Raw genomic sequence first — 18,642 nt, forward strand, 5'->3', positions numbered from 1 at the left:
TGTAAAATTCTAAAGTTATTGTTGTCTACAGTCCACACCTTCAAATTAATATAACTCAATGTTGTAAACTTGCTACGGTCGGGCGTACAACCTGGGTCTCCAGAAATAAGTCATCCCGATTTTACAGGTTCAATTAAACAAACATGTTTATTATTTAAAGCTTCCTTATAATAATAATAAAAAAAAATGCATGGTTGTTTCACCATTTCTTGCCAAGCATAATTCTAACTACTAGTACCTGTAAATAGTGCAGAGAACAAGTCAGAATTGATTTGCTGTGACAGGTTTACAGTTTGTGCCCCTTGACGTGGCAGGCAATGCAAAGGGGCGGCCATGTTGTTGACGACGTCACCGGGATAGGCTGTCAGATCCTTCGGCCCTTGGAGCTCAGGCAGCGGCGTTGTGTACGGGAGAAGCGGCAGCAGCCTTTCTGTTGGTAAGGCAAATATTTACACAGCTGCTCTGAAAAGCAAGATGTTTTAGCTTACAAAAACTAACAGTGGATGATAAGGGTTTGTTGGACATTAATCAAAAATGTTGGGAGGTGTGTACTGCAGGTAGATGTTGAAAAACTTGAATCTGCAATGCCAGGCAGTGGAAGTAGTACTATACCGAGCTATCGCTCTGAGGTCGGCGTATCTCAATGCTATGCTGGATTTTTGGGTTTAGTCATTTTTACTTGATGTAGCACCTGGATTAATTACGTTTTTGATAATCAGTTGCAGTTGCAGTCAGTATATACTTGCTTACTATTATATGTGTGCCATAATTTGAATTCGTTTTATAATGTATGTTTAAATGGAAATACATTTATAGTGTAGGTTGTGGTTATTTAACTCGCTAGTATTAGTCCAAATTAAAATGGTCGGCTAATATATTTTACTGGTGTCTGAGTTGCTGCAAATCGGTGCAGCGTTGGCATCTGTACGTCCAGAGTTCAAACTGGTGTCAGAGAGCTTGCTTGCACAGTTCTTACGAGAGACAGCTGGGGCCTATGGTACGTCGTTATGTATGTAGTATAGAACATTTCGTATACATTTATTTTGCGTTACGTTATATTACAGCCTTGTAGTATGTATATATAGATGTACACATACACACTATTTTAAACCATTGATAGTTGGCCTTTATATCCTCTATAGATCTGATTTGCGATATTTTTTGTTTTGTTTTCAATATGCAGTTTGTTGATTTATATGCATGTGTTTTATGTGAACCCATGATTGCAAACAATTACCCATACCTATGTTATCTGTCTGAGTTGTTATTTTGATATTGAATGTTTTATTGAATATTTACAAACAATAATAATAATAGTAAAAAAAACATACTACTTCCAAACATTTATCAAATCTTTTTATCCAGTGTACACTGCTACATTTTTTTGAAAGGAAAACCACACTTGCATAACTAATAGGAAACGGCACAGAATTGCTACATTCTTACTGTAGTTTACTGTAATGTCTCAAACTGCACCCTGAAGTAAAAAAAAAACACTTTGATTTACAGTGGGAAGTTAACACATCATGTTTGTTTAATACCTAAAATGATCTCCCATTTTCCCTAGATCTAGCATAGTAAGGAAACTATGGCAACCTTCCAGGAGTTCATTCAGCAGAATGAGGACCGGGATGGGGTTCGGTTTAGCTGGAATGTTTGGCCGTCAAGCCGATTGGAAGCCACAAGAATGGTGGTTCCCGTGTCGACCCTGTTCACACCACTAAAGGAACGACCTGATTTACCACCCATTCAGTATGAACCAGTTCTGTGTAGCAGGGCGACTTGCAGAGCAGTTTTAAATCCTTTATGGTAAGTAAATATTTCCTGAATTAGTATGTATCTATGCTATCCCAAGTTAACGTGCCAAAATATTAAGATGGAAAATGTTTCAGTGGCATTTTAACTTTAATCCAAAGTAAATCGTAAAACGGTACTGAAACATGTTTTTATTATTCATTATTCCAAATGATTAACTCTGGCATCACTCAGAAAAAATGTTTATTAATTTCCAGTTTAATCTGTAATTATGCAAATATTGTTTGCAATGTATGACTAGTTTCATTGTAGTTAACTAGAAGATTATTATTGCTATGATATTAAATATTTGCCCATTCTTTCTTTTCCAGTCAAGTGGATTATAAAGCAAAGCTGTGGGCTTGTAATTTCTGTTATCAGAGAAATCAGGTATTAAATTCAAAGCACTCTGGTATTTCAAATTTATACATTTAATGTATAGGCACAGTTTGCTTTTTAATTAACATAGTTTAAATTGCTGTTCGTATCTGTTAATTTCAGTTTCCACCTACATACGCTGGGATTTCAGAGATGAACCAACCGGCTGAGCTTCTTCCTCAGTTTTCCACAATTGAATATGTAGTACAGGTATCTCGCTTGTTTAAAGACAGATAATCAGAGTACTGTTGCTTTTTTCTGGTAAACTTATGGTCACTCAGAATAATAAATATTACACTGCAATGCCATGTCTATTTATCAAGTCAAATAATTTCATTTTTTAGAATAGATATAGCTTTGTGAAATGTTGACTAAAAAAAAAAAAACACTACTTTATTGACACCTCATCTTTACCAGTTTTGCTTTCATTTTTCAGCGTGGCCCCCAAATGCCTTTAGTTTTTCTCTATGTGGTTGATACCTGCATGGAAGATGAGGATTTACAGGCACTTAAAGAGTCTTTGCAGATGTCCCTCAGTCTTTTACCACCGACTGCTTTGGTGGGACTCATTACCTTTGGCAGAATGGTACAGGTCCATGAACTGGGTTGTGAAGGAATTTCTAAGAGTTACGTTTTCAGAGGAACAAAAGATTTAAGTGCGAAACAACTCCAGGTTAGTAACACACTATGAATTGGGATTAATAAAATTAGATCGATGAATAGTTATTCAGTCATATCTGAAGACAATTGATTGTTTTATCTTGCCAGTCACCATTTTTTTTTTAAGTTGGGACAATTCAGCTATTTTGTACTATTCAAGAGGAATATCTGTTTTAAATGTCCCACCACAGTCTTCTGCAGCCTCAGTACTTGTTAGAGCAGGGGTGTCAAACTCAGTTCCTGGAGGGCCGCAGTGTCTTCTGGCTTTTGTTCCACCCAAGCTCTCAATTACTTAATTGGTCTAATTATTTGATTAACTGGACACATTTAACACCTCTTCAAGCCTCAAAATGTTTCACAGGTAGTGAATCAAGTGCATTTTTAAAACCATCAACTGTAAAAGACCTTGAAAAATATTAAATATGTCAAATTCAACAAATAATTAGATCAATTATGTTAATTGAGAGCCTAAGTTGGAATGAAAACCAGAAGACCCTGCGGCCCTCGAGGACTGGAGTTTGACACCCCTGTGTTAGAGGGTGCTGTTTTTTTCCTTCTTTTTCTTTTAAGATTGTGTTGTAATTTGTTCTATTTCTAGGAAATGTTGGGCTTGACTAAACAAGCTGCAGCACAGGCAGGTCGTGGACCTCAGGTACAACAGCCACCCCCCTCCAACAGGTAACCTGAGTATATTGTTTTGCAGTTTGATCTGTCATGTTTGGGCTGTTAAGTGCATGGCTTAAGGTGAATTTAAAATTAAATGTAGAGACAGAAGCTGCGTGGTAAGGATTGGCAAATTAAATCAGGTTCATGTGCTTTAAACTGAAGAAAGACTTACTGTATTGTAATTTTGTTTAGGTTTTTGCAGCCTGTGCAGAAAATTGACATGAACTTAACAGACCTTTTGGGAGAGCTGCAGCGTGATCCATGGCCAGTAACACAAGGGAAAAGACCCTTGCGATCTTTAGGGGTCGCACTTTCCATTGCTGTTGGCTTGCTGGAGGTAATGGTCTTTCTTTGGTTTTTGGTCACCTCAGGTTGAGGTTCTAATTTCAAGAAATAGTATGAACATTCTTGTACGGTGGTGATTATAAATTTCAACTGTTACCATTTCACAAGAATGCGATTATGAAAAGAATAATGTATCAATTATCTTATACGCTAATTACTGTTTTCCAGTAGTTTATATTTATATAAAACATTAAACATGATGTTAAAACTTCATTTAAGTTGTGCTTTGATATACAGTCTAAAGCACCCGTTGTTAATCCAGAGGAAGGTATTGATGGGTAGTGGCTGTGGATGTATCTGTCACTGCTCTTGTCTTTTCATCTTGGTCCTAAACAAAGCAAAAGAAAAAAAAAGATATTCATCCTAGTATTCTTTTCCTCTAGTGTACATTCCCTAACACCGGAGCTCGCATCATGACGTTCATAGGAGGACCAGCCACTCAGGGACCTGGAATGGTTGTTGGTGATGAACTGAAAACGCCCATACGGTCCTGGCATGACATTGAAAAAGATAATGCAAAGTTCATGAAGAAAGGAACAAAGGTAACCTAAAAGACTTTATTATACAGTACATTGCAATGAGCTGATGCTGTGTTCATTATTTAAACAGAAGGATATGTCTCTTGTGTTCAGTTTGAATTAATATACTTCTGTCTTTGCATTAGCACTATGAGTCACTGGCCAGTCGAGCCTCTACAAATGGACATATAATTGACATCTATGCTTGTGCACTGGATCAAACTGGGCTTCTGGAGATGAAATGCTGTTCCAATCACACAGGGTAAGTGTTTATAGGTAAACTACTGGGTAGCCCTCATCCCTCCTAAAAATGTAGTTTTTAAAAAAAATCTGTACTTTGAAGGTTGTGCCCGCTAAGTTTAGTCCAGTTTTAGAAGTTATTATTAATTAAATTATTTAGCAGATGCTTTTATCCAAAGCGACTTACAGAAATTAAACAAAATCTAACAAAATATATTCCAAATAACATGTATTCCATAACAAAAAAGTTCCAGGCAATAAAAATGCAAAAACAAACACATATATACAATATGTACAAAATAAATATAAATAAAGGAAAATACAAAAAGATATATAAATAGAAATATGTTTTGGCAAGGGACTCCATTTCTATGGATTGTTTGGGTGGGGGTCCTCGATCAGGACGACAAATGTCATGGGGGGGCCTTGAACCAAAAAGGTTTGGGAACCCTTGCTGTGTAGCATGAGGTGTTGCTAATATTCAAACAATGATACGAGTTAATAGGTTGAGCCACAGCTGATGCCAGTTTGATGGCACGATGTGATGACTAGAGCCAAGACTTTGAAGAGGTGTGATAGTTTGTGTGTTAATTTCCATCAGATGAAGATGGGGATCAAAATGATTTCAATAGGGACACTGTGTCAGCCCCAGTTAGAATTACGGGCTGACAGAACTTTATCGCTTAGCATTGATGGTGGAAGTTACCAAGTTGCCCATCATATCAGTAAACCAACCAAACCGTACGTGTCATGTAGTCTTACAAGTTTCCCGTCTAATAAAACAGTAACAAAGGAATTGTTGGCACTAAATGATGTGCGATATGCTGAACTGAAGTTTGTAAAACTGAAACCATCATTTGTTTTCTCTAGGGGCTATATGGTAATGGCAGACTCCTTTAACACATCTTTGTTCAAGCAAACGTTTCAGAGGGTTTTTACCAAAGATGTCCAGGGGGTTTTTAAAATGGCATTTGGAGGCACATTGGAAATAAAGGTAAACCTTACAGTATATATGATTATTGGGACATATTAACAATGACTACCACCTTTTAAACTGTTCTGCTGTATGTGGTTACTATCACAATGCTTACAAGTAGAGCCTACTGATATTGCAAACATTTCAAATAGTTATTTTAATAAAAGGTTTGTTAAGAAGGGTTGAAAATATTATCTGCATTTATCTGACACTATTTTTCAGACAGTCTAATCTGGCAGTATGAAATAGTTCCTGGCCATAACTGCTGTAGATTTTATCATTTTTAATATTTTTTTCTTACTAGACTTCAAGGGAAATCAAGATTTCTGGAGCAATTGGCCCCTGTGTGTCACTCAGTGCCAAAGGACCCTGTGTATCAGAAAATGTATGTGTTTTAAGGTTCCCACTTTGCTTTTCAGTTGGATAAATATATTCCTTTATCTTCATTTTAAGCTTAATCCTTTGAGAAAACATTGTTCAACAGTGTAAAAAATATTAGTTATTATGATGAATTCATGTAGAAACATCTAATATATAACCTCAGCAAGAATTATTGGTACTGTTCATGTAACTGTTCATTTGATAATTCTTATGTTTGCTTACAAAAAGCTTTATATTTTTTCATATAGGAGATAGGAACAGGTGGCACTTGCCAGTGGAAGATCTGTGGTCTTGATCACAACTCAACCCTGGCAATATATTTTGAGGTGGTGAATCAGGTATGTAAAATATTTTTTTCAGGCTGTTATAAAAGGTGTTAACCCCCCCCCCCCCCAAAAAAAAAACCAATTAGAAGCTATATTATACATAATTACTTAGTCAGTTATCAGTTCCCCACTTGGGGGCAGTGTTGTATACTGTAACTACTGTATAGTGTGGCATGAATTAAGGATTTGTTTCTAATGTTTGTTTCATGTATTTATTATGAAAACTTTTAGTTACTGATCAATAAAGCAGAGAGCTTCTTAGATAGAAAAAAAATACACCGGTTGATTTTATACATAGTAGATAATATTTTACTTAATAATACTAAACCCTTATTGAAAACTAGACGAAACTAAGTGGTTTATATGATTAATGTATACCCCACCAGGATAAGCCACAACTGGACTTGTGTGTTGATTTCACCAGCCTGTACGTTAAGCAGACCTATATTTTGATTCAATAATTTCTTTTCAATGGCTTGAATATAGCCTAAATACTACTAAAATAAAAAGTAAATAACATTCTGTTATGCATTTAAGTACAAAAGCTGTTTTGACACATTAAAAAAAAAAAAAAAAACAATAACGGATTTTAACGTGAGCATCAGAAAGATGACCTCATTTCTCAGTTAAACCTATACTAGTACAACTGTAAAAAAAAAAAAATATAGGGACTGACAAATCATGTTATAAAAATAATAATAATAAAAAAAAAATCCTCCACTGTTTAAACACTGGTGGCTTCACCCTCCAGTCTGTTTTGAAAACCTCACCATAGGTTAGCACCGGCAGTGCGGCTGCTGGTCTAAAAGCTGCACTAGTATAGGCTCAGAATGACAAGTGAAAAGGCTAGCAAATACAGGTAAGTGCAGGCCTTTATTATACAACCTAGGTTGAGCTAATGAAACTGTTATGTAGAATAACATTTATACAACAATATATGTTATGTAATGTCTTTATTATGTACCAAGAATGATCCAGAGTGCTAATAACATGACTAGTGAATTGTAAAAACAAGGTTTTAATTCTTTCCCCGCCAAAAATAAAGGTTCAAATTTCAAAGGAAAAAAGGGCTAGACTTTCAGCAAGCTCCATGTAGTGTAGCGTACACCTAAAAATTATATTTTAGTGTCAAATTTGCATCTAAGTTAATTTAAGGAAGTTTGAGTTATCTGTCATTTAACGTTACTTCCACAATGACAATTCCACATTAAGACACACATCATGACTATTTAGCGATTCTAATGTAGATATTGGTACAGATTTTCAATAACAGCAGTTGCATTCCAGGTATCTGTCACCATCTGGTAGGAACATTTTGCTCAGTATATGCAGGTCACCCCCTTCTGGATCCTGCAGTAGCAGAAGTAACCTTTACTTTTTTATTCTACTGCCAGTCAGGTTTTATGTCCGAAGAGGTGAGCGTGACTCTTCCAGGAAGTAATGTTTGAGGCTTTAAATTGAAGTTGATCTCCTTGGAGGAAGAAAGAGTATTCCTAATGGGGTTTTGAAATACTTTCAATTTCTTCCAGCTTTCTCGTAGTGCTTTTCTATATTTCCTAAAAAGTTGAAATAAAATTAAAAAAAAAAGTATACAATATTTTGTAACCCTTTCAGAAGATCTGTACATCACAAAACAACAACTGTGCTCAATATACAGGGTACTTATAAAGTCAATTAAAAAGGGACTAATCAGCAATAGTTGAGAATAAGTCACAGAAAATAGAAATTTCTCAAGATTTCTCAACTTTCACTGATGCATCTATCGTTGCTAGTATGTGTTCCAAGCACAGTGGTGTTAAAACTTCAGCTCCTGGTAACCATGAATATCTTCATTTTAAATCTGCATTTCTCTCCACTACCCATACATGACAGTACATGCATCTGTGACTAGATTGCCTGTTGTAAATTACTCTGCTTAACACCTGGTTAAAGTAAAACCTGGACTGTGTACAGCATTCAGGAACTGGAGTTGAGAATCGTTAAACTAGAAACTGCTTTATAAAAGGCAGCTAACAAGGAATATGTGTTTATGCTTTTTTTAAACCAATACAGCCATGCAGCTACAGCACTAAGGTATTATATCTGGGAAATTAATAATTCTGCATTTTTCACAACATCCTGCCAATAATGGATGCTGTAATAGACTAAAATATAAATTAAACGGAACAGTATAGGATTAAAACCAGTAAATGTTGGAAAACTGTGCCCTCTATGGGTGGAAGTTGTTATAAGATCACATTATGTGACCAATCAACCTATCAAAAGTCAGTGCTTTTGCAACTTTTTATAACATTTTTATATACACTTTATTATTCCATGCTGGGGATTTGTATATGTAGAGAACTTGTCCAATTGTGATTAAACTTGCCTAGTAGTAGTTACTGGGAGAATTTGATTCTTGGAGTATATGAATGCATTGATCTTTCTGTCTCTGTCACATGCTAAGCTATCGGTAATTTAATTTTGTACTTACTTTTGTGACATAATGGTGACCCACGGGTTTAATGCTGATGTAAATAGTACTAGCCATGTGGCGATCACTTCTGTCAGAGGAGCAATGTTGTTCCCAGTGAACATTTCATAGAAACTAATAGTAATGTAAGGCATCCAACAAACCAGAAGACACACTATGAAAAAGGAAAATTATGTATTAATCATTTTAGAAAAATATAATAGTGGTTAAATGTGCATAAGCAACTGAGTAGTGGTGGATCTTCTACAGTGTAACCAGGTTGAAAATGTATAGCTAATTTATGAGTGTAAATGTAAATAAGACAGTGTGTTTAATGTCAGAGGAATAAACATGTTGAAATTAAAAATATTAAATAAAAGCATTGCCAGTGTAGATAAGTCAATTGAACATTGATTTGTAACCCTTAATTAGTAATTAACAGGGTTCATTTTTGTTTTTCTTAAGTGCAGTACAAATAATAATCACATTGTATCTTCTGTTTCTAAAGAGAAAACATCTGTTAACTATTCCTCATAAAAGCTGGAGCAAGGTCATGGATGCAGTGCTGTTAGTGTATATGTAAAAGTCAACTTACTTGCAGTTGAAATCAGCACAATAGTTCTCCTGAAATAATTGTTTGCAGGTACATAGTAACAGTGCTGATCATTGCACGCAAATGTCCCACGCAGTGCTTGGTTCCTTGCAATTTTAACAATATAAATGTACAGAGAGCACATTATCAGTATTGGAATGATGACTCCAATGGCTATCAGCACTACACCATAACCCTTGGAAGATTGTTGTAGGTTTGGAGCGCAAATAAACTTCCTTTCACCATATTTGTAGGATCCAAACCCCAGGAAAGGGAAAGAAGCATTTATTAAGCAGTAAATCCACAGAAGGCAAAGTATTGCCCAAGTCCGCTTCTTTGTGAAGAGTTGAGCAGAATGCAAAGGAAAGCAGATTTCAGTAAATTTGTCTATTGTGGACCAAGTGAGTGAATGGACTGAAGCAAGCTGCAGCAGCATATAAAAAAAAGCTGTGGACTGGCAAACAAAACTGTCCTTGGTATAGTTTGTAATCCCAAAAAGGCTGTTATGGACACCAAAAGGAATCACAGTGAGCCCCAAGAGTAAATCACAGATGCAAAAGTTTAAGGTCAATGCTGACGTTTCTGTCTGCAGTTTCAGGTTGTAGGCAAATATAAGAAGCAGCAGTATGTTTGCAAGTATAGATCCAATGCTTGTAGGGATCATTAGTATAGCGTAGAGTACAGCATGTATTTGCATTGTAAGAAATGTCTTTTGCTTAAGTCATTGGAAGAAGTTTGTGTGCTGCTGATAAGCTCTTCGGGCTATTCCATCTTTAGAAGAATCCTGTGTTCCTGATGGTTAACTTGATACTGGAACAGTACAGGATAAAGCACAGAGAAATGCATTGCTGTGATGTGTAACAGTCAGTCTCAGTGCAATTTGACTGAGTTCATCCACGGGTTAGCTGTTATGAAAAGAGAGGGATTACTTAACTCTTTCACTGCTCTACCAGTTGCTGGTATTGTCGATGCTGAAGATGGGTGTTATGCACATTGTTTTTCTTTCCCTTTTTTTGAATGGTTCAATAACACATGAGATGCAAAGCATGTGTGAAAAAGAAACACAAGATTATAAAGAATATACTCAAATAAATATGATCTCTTCCTTCAGATGTGGGAAATATTGAATTTACTCCACTTAGGCCACTTGTTTACTAGATATCTTAGATTATTGTAAGGGATATACAACTTTTAGGTTATTTGTGGTTATTTATTTATTTATTTTTTTTAAGTATAAGAAAACCTTGATAAAATGCTTGGATTAATCCCCCATCCCCCCATTTTCTGTAACCTGTAATACTGTACACTAGACAACTGCTGTGAAGCTGGCTTTCTGTTAATTAGTGTTCATGTGTATGGGATAAGTGCTTTTAAAGGTAATTGGCAGGAAAGAGAAGGCATAATCCTTCTCTTACCAGTGATTAAAATGAATATATATCTATATATATATATATATATATATATATATATATATATATATATATATATATGAATGAATGCATTCATGCACATCAAAGCTTTTTATAAAAGAGGTGCTGACCAATATAAGGCACTTTGTACACTAAAGAATGTCCCCACAAAGTATATAATCTATTTAAAGATCAAGGGATAAAGAGTACATTTGTAGCATATTCATTTGATCGTGAAGGCTGAATTGTTATCAGGATCTAAAGGAGTATCCTTGTTCGACCTCACTGTAAGCACACATGTATTAGCAATTTGTATGTATATTGTGTGATTAATTTATATTGACATTTGTTTTTCAGCATAACGCTCCAATACCTCAGGGTGGACGTGGTGCTGTCCAGTTCGTGACTCAGTATCAACATTCCAGTGGACAAAGACGCATTCGAGTTACCACAATTGCAAGAAAGTAGGTCCTTCTTTTTTAAAATATACATTGAAGTCACATTTAATGATATGGATGTGTCTTTGATTATTTGTGTTATCCAGCATCAATGCTAATGAGTTGATTTTTAACATTATTATTATTATTATTATTATTATTATTATTATTATTATTATTTCCAATTCTGTGAATTACTGAGCAATCGGTAGCCATCGACACTGAACCACTGCAGAGTTTTTGGAATGGGCACTTATGGACTCATTCACTTATTTATTTTACTTTTTTTTTTTTGTGGTCTAATGGCAACCTTACAGCAAGCTGTCTTTGCTTTTGTTGCCTAGGTCACCTTCCTTAACACACAAGGGATTCCTAGTAGCCCCCTGTAGCTTTGGTAATTATGACCCCCTAGTAAAAACATACTTAAATTGTGGTTCATAAAATTGCTGATTTACATATGCTGATGAAATCCATAAATAAAAATTGCAGAAATTAAAAGATATTGTGCTTGCAGGTTAAGCAAGTATGACTTAATGTCCTGTTGCATTTAATAACAAAATATTTGATATTAAAAAAACAAAGCACAGCACTTGCCAAAATAGGTTATTCTTCTTGAATGTAAAATGGGTTCTTCTCTTCACTTGAAGACAGCAGTTGCTATACTAAAAAAGACCAGATTGCCAATTAATCCCATGCTGTGTGTGTGTGTGTGTGTGTGACATTATTGATATATTTCAAAAGAAGGAACATGTTCCCATTGCTGCCCCTAAACAGCTTGTTGTGACACAAGGCCTCTTGCATTTCATGGGAAAATAATAAACAGTAGCTCCCTGATGGAGAAGGTTAAATGCAAATAAGAGGGAACAAATGGTCATGGATAAAATTCTGTATCACTGACAATGTCGCGCACCGAGTCGTGAGACAATGCTGCCTCACTGGTTTTACTGATTTGGCTTGATTACAATACAACTCTAACTTGACAAAACTTGCTCAGCTTGTTCAACATAAAGTATAGGCTTGGGTTAATCAGTTTAAACTACTCATTAATTACAGCCAGTTAATTGGGAGAGATGTATTATGATTTCTCTGTGTTCCCATGGAAAGATTTGTTTTGCTAACCTAGGATTCCTCTGAGAGGTGGCCACACAGTTAACTTAACAGTCAGCTTTTAATTCTTCACTCATTAGTGATGGAAGTGCAAGACCACTGTTTTTGTCTTGTAGAGAATATTAATCTTTGTCCTGAGGCTGTAATATGCAGACTTGACTAGCAGTGCATCTGTTGTTTTTACAGCGTGTCATCATATGAAAAGCGTGGAAAACCTCTGCTTACTTATTTTCTTCGCCTTAATTTAAAGCTTACATTGTCAGTTAATTACAATACACATGTCAAACCAACGTGACGAAGGATGTGTAATAACATAGTGACTTTTTTTCATTTTTCAAGCAAATGTCTTTGATAATGAAGTGAAATGTTCCATAACCTGTTTAATTAACTTACTGGATTTTTTATTATTATTCTGTGAATATAACAAGGTAATTCCTTTTTCTGTTTGGCACAAGGAAACTTGATGATTTTTAACTAAGATAAGGTAAAGATGTACAGACTGCTCGGTTTGAATTTAATAGTCAAACCTACTGTAAACTGAAAATCTCTGATTGCATGATAATTACTTTTTCCTAGTAAATGTGTCCAATCTACCCCTTAATAGAGTGGGGATCTGAAAAAAAAAATACAGAAGTTAAAGGGTTGGAAGTGGATTTTAAAACATTAATATACAGCAGTGGTGCAATATTCATAGGAACCAATGTAACTCCAACTCCCTCTCCCTCCCACAATAAACATTACCACTGTAACAGGAAAACTAATAATAAAACCTGCAATTCTTTCTTTTTCTTTTAGTTGGGCAGATGCACAGACACAGATACAGAGCATTGCCGCATCGTTTGATCAGGAAGCCTCTGCCATCCTTATGGCCAGACTGGCAGTTTACAGAGCTGAGACAGAAGAAGGACCAGATGTGTTGCGCTGGTTAGACAGGCAGCTTATACGGCTGGTATGTAAATGAGCACCCAGGGTACAGTTTTTGCAGTGGTTGGTGGGGGGTGTATAGTAATTGCATGTGTTTGTTTGTTTTTCTTTCATTTTAGTGCCAGAAATTTGGAGATTACCATAAGGACGATCCCACTTCCTTCAGATTCTCAGAAACGTTCTCACTTTATCCGCAGGTAGTATAGTTTCCTTTTCAAAATAATTGCATGTGTTAATGCAATGTATATGGTCTTATTGATACTACAGAACTTAAACTGTGATGTCCTTTAAGTGGCAGCTTATTCTGTGCATTTACTTTATTCTGTGTAATTACTGTAGTCTGTAGGATCTTTGGTTAAATAAGGAAATTGCATTATACTGCTGAGAAACTCTTTTTGATGTCTACAGTTTTAAAATCTAGCAAATGCATGTTGCAAAATGTATTTGGATTTTAGGGTTTGAGGGTTTTTATTGGATTCCCTGTTGAATTTCTCACTGTACAGTACTGTAAATGATCAATCCGAGATGGCCAAACACACCTACAGAATAAATGTAAAAATGAATTTATCCCCAAAGTGGAACTGATACTGCTCTGAAACCATGAAAACATATACTATTTTATATCTAATGCAATACTACTTCCTAGAATTTTGAACAAGAAACAAATAAATAAGTGTCTTAAAACATAGTCCACATACATGGCTATCATAAGGTCTTGTTTATTCAGTTATTTCTATTGAACCAGACTTAATTTGATTTGTTTGTTAATGGGTCATAGAGCAAATTCAAACCCAAAGACAAGGGGTTATTTATCAGTGATTGCTTGCAGTTGCTTCGAGTACACAGTGCTGCATTGTCTTATTTAAGTAATATGATGATAAATTGACCCGTTCTTTGTGGTGCCAGATTAATGTTATGCAAGATTGTCCTTTTACAAATAGACTTTTATGTGCAGGAAATATGCATACTTTTATCACCGGACTACTCTGGTTTGCAATCTTTTTTAATATTCTTTACAATGCTTTCACTATATGTACCATACTTTCACTGCTGTATTGCAATTTGCTTTGCTTTTACTATGGTAAACTTCTAGAAGGGTTAATAGAAATTGCAGATCAGGTTGCAAGTTTTTAGAACGGACATCATTTGCCTTCTCTCTTGTAGTTCATGTTTCATCTGAGAAGATCACCATTTTTGCAAGTTTTTAATAACAGTCCTGATGAGAGCTCATATTATCGACATCAGTTTATGCGGCAAGACCTCACACAGTCACTCATCATGATCCAGCCTATCCTGTATGCCTATTCTTTCAGTGGACCTCCAGAGGTAAAGAGAATGATACTATTAGATAATATTAAGTCATTGAGAAACGTGAATGCCATGTTCATACAGTGTATTATATATATATATATATAATTTTAATCTAACCTGAAAATGTATGAAGCAATACATATTATATTACAAATATAATTGTAATTAGTCTTGCTAAGAAAGAGTGTATAATGTGTGTGTATAAATATATATATTAATTACAGTAATCTGTTGCGTATCTGCCAGTCACATATCCGGCCTAACTGTTTATCCACCATGATCAACCTCTTCAGCAATGTTTATTATTGAACAGAGAAGATTAGTTCAGATATTGTAGGTCCTACCAAAGTTTTTGTACACTGATTTCTATGTGCTCCTTGCTCTCCCATTGCTGATAGTGTCACGTGAGCTGTTCAGTGTGTTGATATGTAAATAAATCCTGCTCATCTGCGGTAACTTCAACCTCTGTCTCGATCTCCTGCCTGTCACTTAGCAGCGCATGCACGCACCCACATGGCAGACAGCTACTCTGTCACAAGCATTAATACCGTGTATCTTTCTAAACAAGGGATTTAGGGGAGCACCCTAATAAAAGCTGAATATGAAAACAGTAATTGTGTGAATATAGTAATTGTTACAGCTGTGTATAATGGTATTTAAAACAGGATTCATTTATCTGCATTTTTACATATCCACCCTTACTCTGGTCCCACTGCAGTCAGATACGTGACAGATTACTCTCTCATATATAGTGCTAGCTTTCTCATGTTTTTAAGATATGTTTAATATGTGACTTTTGTATTCTTTGTACAGCCAGTTCTTTTAGACAGCAGCAGCATTCTGCCTGATCGCATTCTCCTGATGGACACGTTCTTTCAAATCCTTATATACCATGGAGAGGTAATACTAACTTTCAATATATGCCAGGTAGTAGTTGTAATATTAGGTAAAGCAGGTAGAGCAAATAGGTTAATCCGGAAAAAATATATACTGGCTTCCAAAAGAAAAGGAAATAAGTCCTGACCAAAATGAAAAAAAGTTAAACATTTTTCTTTTTCCTAGACAATCTCTCAGTGGCGCAAGGCTGGGTATCAAGAGATGACAGAATATGAAAACTTCCGACACCTGCTTCAGGCTCCGGTCGATGATGCTCAGGAGATTCTCCATAGTCGTTTTCCAATGCCCAGATATATAGACACTGAGCATGGAGGCAGTCAGGTAAATAATCACTCTTGTTTTTATCAATATCTTACTGCATATATAGTACATATATTTTAAAGTACTCTATACTGATAAGTCTGTGATGTTTTATCTGATTCAAATATTATGATTTTGTGTTGTCTTTTCTTGATATTTGTCTTTTTGTTTTTTTTACAGGCTAGATTTCTTTTATCTAAAGTAAACCCTTCTCAGACCCACAACAACATGTATGCATGGGGCCAGGTAAGAAAGCAGTAACAATTGTTTATGGGTAAATAGTTCATAGATTAAAGAATAAATCTATATATATATTTTTTTTGAAGTCATGAAACAATGTTTTACAACACATACTTGGAATGTATGCAAAATAATCCATATATATGTCTGCATTTTTGTCTTCTTCCAGATAATTAATTATAGTTCAACTCTACTTGGGCATGTTTAGTTTTACTGAATGCCTGTTTCTGAATTTGCATTGTGTGCTTTAATCATTTATTCTACTGTGATAAAATAGAATAAAAACAAGATCACTGGACATTGAACATTTTCTAAATTACATTACACTCCATTAATAAAGAAATATATGATTTTAAGCTGTATGTTAAAATTGTGCCCATGTGACCATTTTCAATTCTCTACACATTTTGCAGGAATCGGGAGCACCAATCCTTACTGATGATGTCAGCTTGCAGGTGTTTATGGATCATTTAAAGAAACTTGCTGTTTCCAGTGCAGCTTAAGCTCATCTGGCTAATAATGCGATAGACATAGATGACTTGATGCTCGATATTTTCTCTGTTGCATTGGGTTATAGAAAGCCAATACAGTATGGTTTATGCAGAAAATAAACTTTTGATGGAAACACTACTGTTGGCTAAATAGTTTTTACTATGCATATTCAAATAAACTACGGCTGATAAAATGTGAAAAATCTTAGTTTGCTTTTATTTTGAGATAAATGTAATACGATATGAAAGACAAGCAACGTACCTGTGACCGCCACTGATTTTTTACCTTCCGTTTAGTCAATGTACTTTCTTGAATGGCTTGGTTCTTTATGAAAAATCACTCTTATAAAGATTGGAATACAGGCATGACAGGGTACCTGACAAAAACATTTTATATTGGACCTGGCCAGTGTAAACGAGGGGCGTTTATGGGTACCGTCACAACAGTCCTGTATTGTTTACATGTATATGCCTGTTCTTATCTGTATTGGCTGTTTTAAACAAGAGGGATTTAAATACAGATTACCCTGTATCTACCTATTAATTACTGTTGTCTTTAAATGCATATTTTCATAGCTTTTCATTGAATTTGTATTTGTACACAGTAATGCGGTTGAATTTGCTTATAATACCAAAAATATACTGAAGGTGATGATTATCAATTTGTGGATGGATAAAACACCAGGAAAGATTAAGTGTGACCAGAAGAACATTTATTAGAAAATGCTGATGTTCCTTATTTTTGCTACTTTGTAGTAAATTGCAATTTACAAACTGAAATGTTAAATTTGTTGTCAGTGTAAAACTGCCTATCCATATTGCTTATATTACTATCAGAGGATGTACCGCCCTGAACAATCAAACACTAATGTTTAGAGTAGGTTTTTGAAGGCCTACCTTTTTTTTCAGTTAGATTTTTTTTAAATGAATTGAATGCCTTGTTTGTAAACAGTATTGCATATTTAATATTTCAAATAAACCTGATCCTTCATATATAATTTTGTTTGTTTTTTCATAATTTTTAGTCATATGATTTACTTTAGGCATCTGAGCTGTGGCTGTAACCCTTAAATGCATTACTAGCATTTGGCTGATGACCACCAGTCATCTTGTTTATGTGGCTTCTAGTCATGCAGTCATTATTTGAGTTCTTCCCATTGCACTATAAAAGGACCTTTGTGAAGATATTAGGTAAGTAAGTATGACATATCTAGCTAATTTTAAATGTTAACGTTTATGGCTATTGTGAGTACAAGTATACATTTCTAAGTCAGTTTCTAAGAAAGTACAGCCCACACTCTGAACCCATTGTGTGAGCCCTTGTAACTTCATTCCCAAATAGCCTTGCTTTTAAAGATTTTTATTTTATAGTTGTAGTATAGCATTTTATGCAGTTCTAAAAGAGATCTAAGGAGATTTCCAGTAGACAGTGTAGGTAGAGTGTCTAGGGAGCTAGTCATAAGCTAGTCAGTAGAAAGGTTAAGGGTTGGTTCAAGATTTATTTTATAATATTGATTCAAGAAAAATAAATTGTAAAAAATATTTACATTTACTTTTTATTTAACATTGTAGCTTTTATGATAATCTTTTTACTTTAGTGTCAGTAGCAATACAGAAGCACGTACAGTTGTATCCCATTGCCATCTATTGCTGTTCACCTACAAACCATTTCTAGCAGGGTAATCCAAGCAATTCCATCATATCGTATTTGTGGTAAATGTAGTTGTGTGGGTTGCTCTTCAGGTAAGAGCAATGGACAGTATAATAGAAAGTAGTAGGTTTGGGCACTAGTTCAGCAACACTGGGCATGTTTGTCTCCAAATGAACAAATCTTTGAATGGGTTCCTGTGGAGTCACTGGTTATGTCATCAAACCATCAGAACACTCAACATTTACTGGTTACTTCATTTCCCCCCCCCCCCAGAACTGCTGTACAGTGAGTTTCTGTGTCAAGGGTTGTTTGACTATCCTACCTTTTATATAAGGCTAGTCGTTTTAAATTAGGCTCATATACGTTTATATAAGTTTTTTTTTTTTTTTTTTTAAAGGCTATAAACAAAGGCTGAGATACTAGGCTTCTCAGCTCCCCACAGAGTAGGAATGAATACAATTCAAATAATGTTTATTTAGCATTTCCCTATTGATCTTTAAAGCAAATGGATAAACAATCTTTTTTTCAGTTTGCTTAATGCAACAGC

The 18,642-nt window shown here is 35.1% G+C and overlaps 2 protein-coding genes across 3 annotated transcripts; one reads left to right on the forward strand and one right to left on the reverse strand.

Annotated features, from left to right (window-relative positions):
* The first annotated feature begins 288 nt into the window (after window positions 1–288).
* sec23a (Sec23 homolog A, coat complex II component) lies at window positions 289–17,442 on the forward strand. Of its 2 annotated transcripts, none has more exons than XM_058987678.1 (20): window positions 289–436; window positions 1,568–1,809; window positions 2,127–2,184; window positions 2,296–2,382; window positions 2,609–2,845; window positions 3,431–3,510; window positions 3,691–3,835; window positions 4,227–4,385; window positions 4,508–4,623; window positions 5,472–5,595; window positions 5,882–5,962; window positions 6,207–6,296; window positions 11,095–11,201; window positions 13,077–13,230; window positions 13,325–13,402; window positions 14,370–14,531; window positions 15,330–15,416; window positions 15,579–15,734; window positions 15,894–15,959; window positions 16,367–17,442. In XM_058987678.1, exons 2-20 carry the CDS (start codon window positions 1,589–1,591, stop codon window positions 16,454–16,456), a joined length of 2,298 nt encoding a protein of 765 aa, XP_058843661.1. In that variant the 5' UTR covers window positions 289–436; window positions 1,568–1,588; the 3' UTR covers window positions 16,457–17,442. The 2 variants fall into 2 exon arrangements, with proteins under 2 accessions (XP_058843661.1, XP_058843663.1); XM_058987680.1 differs by lacking the exon at window positions 289–436 and adding an exon at window positions 882–997.
* LOC117423062 (histamine H2 receptor) lies at window positions 4,087–10,110 on the reverse strand. The gene is made up of 3 exons (XM_034928027.2): window positions 9,332–10,110; window positions 8,758–8,911; window positions 4,087–4,171 (listed from the first exon to the last, which is right to left on the reverse strand). Exons 1-3 carry the CDS (start codon window positions 10,023–10,025, stop codon window positions 4,144–4,146), a joined length of 876 nt encoding a protein of 291 aa, XP_034783918.2. The 5' UTR covers window positions 10,026–10,110; the 3' UTR covers window positions 4,087–4,143.
* Window positions 17,443–18,642: the final 1,200 nt, after the last annotated feature.

This window comes from Acipenser ruthenus, chromosome 15 (assembly GCF_902713425.1).
Source record: "Acipenser ruthenus chromosome 15, fAciRut3.2 maternal haplotype, whole genome shotgun sequence".
NCBI lineage: Eukaryota > Metazoa > Chordata > Actinopteri > Acipenseriformes > Acipenseridae > Acipenser > Acipenser ruthenus.

Excerpts from the sequence above, each read along its gene's own strand:
- sec23a (XM_058987678.1), top strand. The coding sequence starts at position 1,589 with ATGGCAACCTTCCAGGAGTTCATTCAGCAGAATGAGGACCGGGATGGG. Across the intron at positions 13,231-13,324 it reads ACAGGCAGCTTATACGGCTG|TGCCAGAAATTTGGAGATTA; the intron begins GTATGTAAATGA and ends CTTTCATTTTAG. Across the intron at positions 13,403-14,369 it reads CGTTCTCACTTTATCCGCAG|TTCATGTTTCATCTGAGAAG; the intron begins GTAGTATAGTTT and ends TCTCTCTTGTAG.
- LOC117423062 (XM_034928027.2), bottom strand. The coding sequence starts at position 10,025 with ATGCAAATACATGCTGTACTCTACGCTATACTAATGATCCCTACAAGC. Across the intron at positions 8,912-9,331 it reads TGTGCTGATTTCAACTGCAA|TGTGTCTTCTGGTTTGTTGG; the intron begins GTAAGTTGACTT and ends CCTTTTTCATAG. Across the intron at positions 4,172-8,757 it reads GTCACCATTATGTCACAAAA|GACCAAGATGAAAAGACAAG; the intron begins GTAAGTACAAAA and ends TGCTTTGTTTAG.